General features: G+C 31.2%; 1 protein-coding gene across 1 annotated transcript; it reads left to right on the top strand.

Annotated features, from left to right (window-relative positions):
• Positions 1–5,661: 5,661 nt before the first annotated feature.
• On the top strand, positions 5,662–10,116 carry LOC112511371 (NAC domain-containing protein 30). The gene is made up of 3 exons (XM_025116967.1): positions 5,662–5,827; positions 6,787–7,058; positions 9,640–10,116. The coding sequence occupies exons 1-3, from the start codon at positions 5,662–5,664 to the stop codon at positions 10,114–10,116; spliced, it is 915 nt and encodes a 304-aa protein (XP_024972735.1).
• The last annotated feature ends 890 nt before the right edge of the window (positions 10,117–11,006 follow it).

Below are 11,006 nucleotides of genomic sequence, written 5' to 3'. Positions count from 1 at the left end.
CACGTTCATTTTTATTTTAGTCTATCATAGTAGTCAACGTTTTTTTGCTTTCGCTTATATCATAGATTTAACATCAGTTACTTGTAATTTGATATTTGGGTTCCTACAATAATAATAAAATATAAAATATAAATAACAATAAATTATAAATCATAGAAACGAAAAGAATAATTTCAAACCCACATATACAAAAGTCTCAAGTTTCAACAATGCACAAGAATGAAAGAAGCAGTTCATTCATGGATGAAATATAAATACTATTATTTTTTTAAGATATTTAAATAAATAAATTGAATAGATCCATATAAAACCAAAGCAACGACTTTGACTCTTGGAGTCAATCTCAAAGCCATTTGTCTTTTGGATGTTGGAGCAAGATAAAGTGGAATTTAATGTCATATTATCTAATTAATATTTGAATAAATAATATTAAAATATAACATATTTTTTTTCTTTTTTTAATAACTTATTTTTAAAAGTCAGAAAATTGGTTGATTACGAGATCTACTTCATGAAGAGCAGTAAAACATAGATTATATCAATATCATCACTACCTCTTTTTTCACGGTTAAATTAAATATACTTATAAAAACAACTTATTGATTTATTTTAGTGTGACATCGATAATAAGTACTTTTGAGTGTTTGGATAAACAACTTATACCGATGTCAAACTAGTAATAAAGAGTTTTTAAAGAAGTTAAATTCTTCTAACTTATAATAAATTGATAAATGGTTTTGTAAAAAAATATAAGTTATTTCAAATAAGCAATCTCAAACACCCATTTGACTCCACTTTACCTTATAATTTACTAGAAAAAAACTTTATTCAAAACATAACTATTAAAGTTTTTTGTTAAAATGTCTAGTTTTAAATACTAAGGATCTATTTAGTTCACATGATTGTTTTTAGGGATTTGGATTGGAATAGATTTTGAAATTATTGGTATGTTTGGTTTGTATGATTTGGAATAAATATGAATTACATTATTTATAAAAAAATTATAAATGATTATAAAAATAATTAAATTACATTTTTATTAATCGATTATTATAAAACAAATGTCTTTGACATTTTTAAAACCTTATTTCATACAATCCTACAAAATCTCGTGAAATCCCGAGCATCTCCTAAGAATTTTAAAATCTTATGTTTGTAGGATTTTAATTAAATCCTAAGATTACAAATCCGCACAATCCAACAAATTAAATATAGGATTGGAATTGACTGAAATCCAAATCCCCCAAATTAATCCATTTCATTCCTACAAACCAAACGGGACCTAAAATAAATATTTCAAAAGATAGAAAACAAGTGTAATATATTTTGATTCGATTATTATTGTGTCTATATAACATGCTTTCAAAATCATCATTTAAATTAACATCTTATGGGCCATTTACTTAAATATTTACCCGATAAGCGCTTACTAATAGGAGTCAACATTATAATCTATTTTACCAGATAAGATTGTAGTATATTAAAATGGTAACGTATGCAACAATTTACCTGGTAAACGCTTACCCGGGTAAGAGTCATCGCCATCACTTACCGAGTAAGACTATCTGTCCCTATCATCGCTCTTACCGGGTAAGATTTTTAGCCTTTGCCATGTACATCGGGTGAGGAAAGTTACCTGATCCACACTTACCGGGTAAATATTTAGTAAACGGCCCCTTAGATGTGATATATTGAATGTTTATAATAAAATACGTTGTGTAAAACAAGAGTTATATCAAAGTATGTTACATTAATTTCTATGCATATTCAGATATAAACTCACTATCTAAACATTTGTGATCATTTTGGAAATACTAAATTAAAATACGTCACTCACAACAAAATTCAAATGAAGTATGTAATATGTTCATTACAGTTTGTATATTAAAATAAACAGACATTATATAATTATTTTTTGTTATATAGAATGGATAAAAGGGAGACATTTTTTTGAGAACTCATAAAATTGTGATAACTTTGAAAATTTATACATAATGTGTTATTTTATATGATTTTTTTTTTCATCTAAGACTAGGATTTAGAATATTCATTAATATATAATTGTTTTACAATGTGTTTGTTTCATATGTACCCGATTCACAATATTAACACTTTTTATATGTTTGTGAAACAAAAATTACATATAAAAAAGTTTCAAATTATGAACCGAATATATACGTAACGAACACAATACCTTACAATAAACGTTCTCGTGAATCTTAAAAATCTTTTAAAGTTTTCAAAATGATTAAACCTCTACACAAAAATATTTACGGTTCAATGAAGTCTTAAAGCACAAAAAAACGGTGGAGGGTGGCGTGAAATTTGTTGTCACGCCGTCCAAAACAAACCTTTCATCCATAATCCCACGTTGCCACCCCTCCCCCACGCGCAATATCTCTCTCTCTATACATACACACACATATATATATATATATATATATATATATATATTGTATGTATATATAGTGTAAGTTGTCTACCCTCTTGTGGCAAGCATTCATTCTTCTTCGACATCAACCTTCGCAATCCAAATCTGGGGACAAGAGCATCTAAAGATTTTTGGACCGTAGCTAACTAGTAAACCCGACAAGTCTTCGTGCATCGTGTTTGTCAGTTTTTCATATACAAATAAAAAGGTCAGTTTTGTTTGCATTGTAATTTGCCTTCTTCTACTTTCTTATGCTAAATGGTTTGCACTAATAATGGTTTTTCAATATCGGAAACATCGATCATATGCGGCCTTTATGTCAGTTTATGATCACGATGGTGATTTACGTTTTGTATCCTCGTCATCACCTCAGTCTAGCAATATGTCTCAATATCTTTGCAACATTTTCTCAAAACACAAATAATGAATAATCAAACCCAAAAAGTATTTATATATTACATATAGAAATATGGTATGGAGGTGGGATCAAACCAAATCTTTACCACAGATGACCCCTCATTGGTTCCTCATTTTGCTCCTCGGCCTATGGTGTACCAGTAGCCGTTTTATTTGTTATTCGCTCATGCATCACTGTAAACACCACTTCATGTCCGACTTGCATGCATTAAGCCGCCAATGTTCATCTTGTGGTTGTTTCCAAGACTTTGCGAAATTATGTAGGAAAAAGGTTGGATAGATCTTTTTAGAAACAAGACCACTAGAAACAAATCGTCCATACGTTTTTTCGGATTTAAGAGACTTCCGCTACAATAAAACTTGGCTTTATGACACTTTTCATAATATCCCTTATAAAAAAAAGACAATAGCATGATGTAGTTCTTAAATCCTATTAAGTAATAACTTCGATCTAAATGCTTATTATGTTCATATAAGACATGCACAGTTGTTAGACAGACATTAAGTGCTTTATAAGAAGGGTTATAGGGTGTCTTAATAGATATTTTATGATAATAAATAGAAATGGGATGATGGGTGTATAAAAGTGTAGGAGACTAGAGAATAGAGAGGGAGGTGTTTGATGTGTGGGGTAGGGGGGGTGATCTATGACCTTATGATGAGGAAACATGGAGTGGAATGTACTCAAAGAAAACATAACATGCTTACAATTAAGCTTCTATTTCTAAACAAAAAGTCAAAGTTTTCTGCTGATAACTTGCATACTATTGTCCTATGTTATAGTAATACTCTTAATCTGCCTTCTTTCTATGTTGCTTTGTGGGCTCCACTTCCACATCCATCCCCTCTCTCCCCCTTTATTTATTTAGGAGGCGTTTATCAAATACTTAACCGGTAAACGTTTATCGGTAAAATTTAACATTATTATTTACTTATCCGATAAGATTTTAGTTCACAAAAGACATTGTATGCAACAATTTACTTGGTAAGTGCTTACTATAGTAAGAGTCATCGTCCTCACTTACCGGGTAAGACTCTTTTACTTGCCTCACTCTTATCGGATAAGATTTTTGGTCCTTACCACATTCATCCGGTAAGGTAATGTAACTTAGTAAGCTCTTACCCAGATAAAAGTTTGGTAAACGACCCCTTGGTTAATTTCTTTTTATATTAATAAAATAACAAAGTTTATCAAATTCTGTAACAATAGTCGAAATTCCTTAAATGTTTTGATAAACCATCTTCACTATAACAAAATTAATTTTATAACATACATAAAATGTAGAAATGTCTTAAAAAATAATTTATATGACTTAAGTTTATAAAAATAAACCAAAAAACGTTTTGTCTAAAAGTATTAGATTTCTAGGACGTTTTAATAAGTTTTTAGGACAATTTTAAAATAAAACGTCATATTAACTATTTTATACAACATTATTTGAAAAAAATGTTCTATAAACACAAATCTCTTATAAAAAGATGGGTTTATATGACACTTTTGCAAATAGTTAATATGATGTTTTACTGTAAAAACGTCCTAAAAACTTGTTAAAATGCCTAAAAACGTTTTATAAACACATTGAAATGCTTTTAGATATGACACTTTATAGTTTGGTTCTATAAACCTAAGTTCTATAAAGTATTTTATTACGACGCTTATACAATCTAAGCGTCTTATAAAGCCTATTTTGTTGTATTGCTTAAAGGACTTACATTTAGATCAAATAACTATGCAATCTATGTAAAATATTACAATAAGTTTATACAATGTTTCTGGACGTTTTAACAAATTTTTATAATACTTTTAAATAAACGTATTGGTTTTTCTATAGAAATTTGAGGAGAATAGTTGGTATTTCTATATTGATTCAATGAAATCCAGACACATTAGATTTAGAAATCTGAAAAGAATAATTGGTATTTCACGAGATTTCATTGGATTCGTTTGTAATAATTAATAAAAATTATTAAAAACATTTGTTTTATAATAATTAATAAAAAATAATTTACTTATTTTTATTATTATTTATAATTTGATTTTAATAAATTTAAATCCAGATCTTACAAACAAAACACAACAAAGATTTTAAATCATTTTACAAAATTTTCAAAAACATTCTGTCAAACTAAGGGGCCGTTTACCAAACATTCATTCAGTAAGCGTTTACCGGTAAAATTTAACATATCATTTACTTACCATGTAAGATTTTAGTCCACCAAAACGGTAGCGTATGGAACAATTTTGCCCTATAAGCGCTTACCATGGTAAGAGTCGTCGTTCTCACTTACTGGGTAAGACTCTTGGTCCTTGTCTCACTATTACCGGGTAAGATTCTTGGTCCTTGTCTAGCTTTTATCGGGTAAGATTATTGATCCTTACTATATTTATCCGGTAAGGTAAGTGATCACTTACCCAAATACACGTTTAATAAACAGCCCCTAAATATCCAACTTAAAATGAATTAAACCAGTAATCAATAAAAATAATAAAAAATAAAAAATAAAAGATAAAAGTACCCAAAATCTTTGCATATATGGGGTTAAATTGCAATTGTGGTTTTTGGTCCCACTTGATATTATAATCATAAGGTCTTTTGTTCACGAGTGGTTGTGAATCATGAGCAACAACCGTAGCTGGCTGGCTGGCTGGCTGGCTACTACTAAGTTTGTAGTTCACGACTTGGACTCTCTACCCATATCTGGGATCTATTCTAATACTATATATATTCTCATTCCTTTTATTTTCCTCTCTTCTTCTTAATGTATGTACTTTCCTTTTATAGAAAGAGATCACAAGAACAACCGATCTATCGATGGAGTCGTTGGAGTCGTCATCCGTTCCCCCAGGATTCAGATTTCATCCCACCGAGGAAGAACTCGTCGGCTATTACCTCAAAAGGAAAGTCGAGTCCCTACGAATTGATCTTGATGTTATCGTCGATATCGATCTTTACAGAATGGAGCCTTGGGATATTGAAGGTAACCTAATTAATAAACACCATATAAACCTGTCAAAAATCGCTCTCTGTCTGAATAAGAATCTGTTCTCCCAAAATTCTATGTATTCTTCTTGTTCCACCAATCACGTGAATACATATCATTATTTTTATTTTCAACTTTTTATCCTCTCTCTTCATATTGTAGACATGGTTTTACGTGATTGGTAGACGGGGAAAGGGAACTTTGGGGACAAACAAATTTTGTTTCGTTCGTCCTTAAATAATGCATATCGAACACTTGAAAAATCTTTTTAACAAATAAGTTTGTGTTTGCAAACGCATTTTTTGCACTTCAATTAGTGCCCGTTTCGAGATGATTTTCTTGATACAAATATGTGTCTACATTGTGCATGTATGTTAACTTTGTCATAACGGATACAATCGAATATTGGTTTTGCGTTTCTCGAATTCAAGTTGAAACAAACCCTAGAAGAAAAGGTTCATAGAGTGTTATTCATTTTTAACAGAGACGTTCCTATCTTTTTGGAGACTACATCCAAAACTTTTGATTACATTGCATAATGAGATAACAGAAAATATATGTTAAGAACAAAAATGGATTAAACCCAAAACGATTAACAATCTGAAACTAACTCTAAACCATTAATGATTTGAACCTAAAACCAAACAATAAATGGTTTGAGCCTAAATAATTTCGACCATAGTTTTACACATGTCGATAAAAAGACCCTAAACACATGTAAATTTAGGTCCCAAAAATTTTGCGGGCCCTGTTCAAAATCTCACATTTAACACTCTAAGGTATTGATAAATATTTATAGATCAATAACCGAATTAAATTTATAATAAAACACAATTTCGATTTTCGTTTTCTTGAAAACGGAAACAATTTTATCGAATGCGTTTTGAATTTATTATCAAACGTTACATACGAAATAAAATTTGCGTTCTTTTTTTGTTCTTTCGATACGAAAACAGGAAAGTGCAAATTGGGATATGAAGAACAAAACGAGTGGTTTTTCTTCAGTCATAAAGATCGGAAGTATCCAACAGGGACGAGGACGAACAGAGCGACGGCAGCGGGTTTTTGGAAGGCAACGGGAAGAGACAAAGCCGTGTTATCGAAAGACAGGATCATCGGTATGAGAAAAACCCTTGTTTTCTACAAGGGACGCGCACCCAACGGTCTAAAAAGCGACTGGATTATGCACGAATATCGTCTCCAGTCATCTCAACACGCTCCCATACAGGCAAGTTCCCATCCTATTCATCGTTTTATTAGACGGAATGCAGTACCGTACAAAATACGTATCAAAGAACACATGCATATATCAGAAACTCATAACCATTTGATTTAAAAGGTTTAGGGGCCGTTTAGTGACGCTGATGGTCTTTACCAATAATCTTATCGTATCATTTTGCTAATCGATAATATAACCTGGTAAGTGAAGGTGGTAACTGTTACCTTATTAGTGCTAATTATCATATAAGAGACACTTATACTGTGCAATATATATTGATGGCCGAAAATTTACCCAATAAGGTAACAGAAGGTGGTGACTTTACCTGGTAAACAATTATCCCGTTTGCATTGGTAATAATTAACGATTCCTTAGATTATGTTTGACAAATTAGCTATTGGTTAATAAATTAGTCATGTTTAGTAAAATCACTTGATAACTTAGATGATAATGCAAGAATACCTTAAATAATAGGGTTTAGGTCATTTATATAAACCATAAGGGATATAATAGGAAAAAAGTGGAAAAACTCATGCAGGTTACCTAAAATAGATTGATTTTCGAAAAACTAACTTAGAAGCTAGTATATTAACTTATCGGATGAATATGGTAAGGACCAAGAATCTTACCCAGTAAGAGGGAGACAAGTACCACGAGTCTTGCCCGGTAAGTGAGGACGACAACTCTTACCATGGTAAGCACTTACCGGGTAAATTGCGACATAAGATGCTGTCTTGGTGGACTAAAATCTTACCCGATAAGTAAATGATAAGTGTTAAATTTTACCGATAAATACTTACCGGCTAAGTATTTGGTAAACGACTCCTTACTTTATAACAATAACAAATACAGTAAGATGGCTATTGTTAGGGATAATGGGAACAGTGGAGGCAAAGTATGCTGTTGACAATGGCGTAGGTTACTGTTTGTTTGGAATGTGAAAGCTTTGGAAGGGTCAATATTCCTCGTTGCTAGCATGCACCTACTTTAAACTCGTGAAATCCCACTACTTTTGCCACTGATAGAGGGTTAGGGTATCGAAAGACGATACACGGTTTCGTTGATTTAATACAGAGACGTTTCAATATCTTTTTTGGAGAACCTGTTACATCTAAAACTTTTAATTACATTACATAAATGAGATAATAAAGAATAGATCTTAAGAACAAAAATGAGTTAAACCTAAGCGATTCACAGTATGAAACTAAATCTAAACCATTAATAATTTGAATCTAAACTTTAATGATTATACTAAATTTAATGTGTTTTTTAACATTATCGATTTGCCTAAATGACGGGTCTATCACAACGTAAATTGAATGCATAAAATATAACCTATCATAGAAAACTTATGTTGGATAAGACGTATTTTGAGTGTAGGGAAACTGGTTTGGATTAATAGATATATCATTTTGAACTTTTGTTAGAGTTTCATGTCAGCTAATCATGAACAACTACTTTAAATAGAGATTCAAAGCCATCGTCTAGCATCTTTTCGGACTAGACACCCACTTTAGCCTAGGCTCGCCCCCAATGAAAATGAGTTTATAGGATCCAAAACGTATAAGATTCTTGATAGACTGTTTTGTAGGGTTTTAAGTTTAAAGAACCGAACATTTGTGCATCCTATATAACTATAACTCGTTACAACAAGTTTATAAGACATTTTCACTACAACAAAATTGGGTTTATAGGACACCTCCGATCTCTAAGCGTCCCAATAGACCGTTTTATAGGACTTAATTTATAGGACCAAAATATAAAGTGTCATATTTAAAGATGTTCTAATAAGTTTATATGATTTTTTGGGCGTCTTAACAATTTTTAGGACATTTTTAATACAAAGTGTCGAATGAGCAATTTTATGACACTTTTGAGAAAGTGTCTTATAAACTCGATTTTTTATAGGACATTTGTTTTTATAGAACAGTTTTTCAAATAATGTCGTATAAAATTGCTAATGGGACGCTTTATATTAGAAGTGTTCTAAAAGCTTATTATAACGTCAAAAAACTTCATACAAACTTATTACAACGCCTTTAGATAGAATGTTTTATTTTTTTTTTGTTCTATAAACTAAGTCTTATAAAGAGGTCTATTAGGACGCTTAGAAATTGTAAGTGTTCTATAAACCCGATTTTATTGTACAGTTTTGAATGTTTTAACAAGTTTTTTGGGAAATTATGAAGTAAAACGTCTTATTAATTCTTTTTATGTCTTTATGTGAAACAAGTGTTCATAGGAAACTTTTCAATAGTGTCATATAAAAAAAAAAAACATGACATTTATATTAAAAATGTCATAAAAAACTTGTTAACACACAAAAAATGTTTTATAACACTTTTAAATATGACTCATAATTTTTTGGTCCTATAAACTTAAATCTTATAAAACAATCCGTTAACGATACTTTATTTAATTTCATTTTACGAAATTAATGCTTCCATCATCAACCCACCTTTATATTCTTAGGAATCTCTCGACTTATGAAAATCATCGAGAGATTCTAAGGATTCCACGTATTCTCACACAATTTTAATGCATAAAATAAACGTGCACATAAAATCTAATCTTATTTCCGTTATTGCAGGAAGAAGGCTGGGTGGTTTGTCGAGCATTCAAGAAACCAAGTCCAGTTCAAAAACAAGCATTCGAAACTTGGAACGATGGATACCATCTCGGAAACACCAATAATTTTCGGTCATTTTCATCCGCTAACGATCCCTTTAACCCGTTGCAATCTTTTCATTCAAATCAATCCACAAGTTCACATCAACTACCATTTGGTACTGATCAAGATCAACAATTCTTTGCAAACCATTTCCTAATCGAACATTCGAACATCGACAGCCCCTCGGCTTCAAGAAGCTTAGCAACAAACGAAGATGGTGATTATGAAAGCAGGATCGATTTTAATCAATATGGTAATGATTGGAAAAACATGGAGAACTTGATGGAGTCCGAGTTAAGCAAATCGAGTTCATTTTCGTATTCAAGTATGCCGATGATGAATGGCGACAACGAGCTTCAAACCAACCATCTTTTTGGATGCTTTTCGGATTTGTAACCTTATGAGCATCTACAATGGTGTAGCTTTTTCATTCAGCTTTTTCTTAAAAAAGGGGAATCATGGTTGAAAAACTTTTGGCTTATAACCGTACAAGTAAAAAATGGGTTTTTTCACAATGCTATGTGGCCAATAAGCTGTTTAAAAAGCGTGGTAACAAGCACGATTGTGGATACCCATCGTGCATATATAACTGATACAAAACACATATCAATGAAAGTAGATATATATGTGTTATATATATATATATATATATATATATATTTGGTTTATAGTTTCTTGAATTACTATGTATGATTGTATGAATTAACCCAAGATTGAAATTTACTTGGAATTAATGTTATAATTCTGTCTTTTTTGTTTGAATTCTTATGTTATTTGAATATTTTTTATGATGAGAAATATCGAAGAAGGTACGGAATGTTGAACGATGGACTAAGAATGCATGCTTTTATAAGTTATAGTTTTTTCAAATCCACGTCATATGGCCACATTAAGTTAGACGTGGAAATGGACCCGAGGATTACATCGGAGTCAAGTAACTCGAAGCCATTTGTCGGCCTGGCGAAAGATCGTGCAATAAAGAGAGTTAAGGTGAGAAGTGTTAAAAAGGATCTGAACCTTTGATCATCTTTAATCTCAAACCTACCCATTAATCATGTTTGATATGGAGATTGATTCACTACATCTTGGTGCATCTCATCTTGGTGTATTTCATCCTAATGTGCATCCAAGGGTAGAGATCACTTCTTACGCTTCTCAGCTTGACTCTCCTTCTTAACCGGAACTCAACCCCTGTCAGCATAGGTTTATATGATGCTTGGGGGATATATATATATATATATATATATATATATATATATATATATATATATATAGGGGAATGATCA

Source organism: Cynara cardunculus (assembly GCF_001531365.2).
Source record: "Cynara cardunculus var. scolymus isolate 2C chromosome LG 4, CcrdV1, whole genome shotgun sequence".
Classification (NCBI taxonomy): Eukaryota; Viridiplantae; Streptophyta; class Magnoliopsida; order Asterales; family Asteraceae; genus Cynara; species Cynara cardunculus.
The sequence above is the reverse complement of the archived record's forward strand: the minus strand, read 5'-3'. Positions and strand labels throughout refer to the sequence as shown.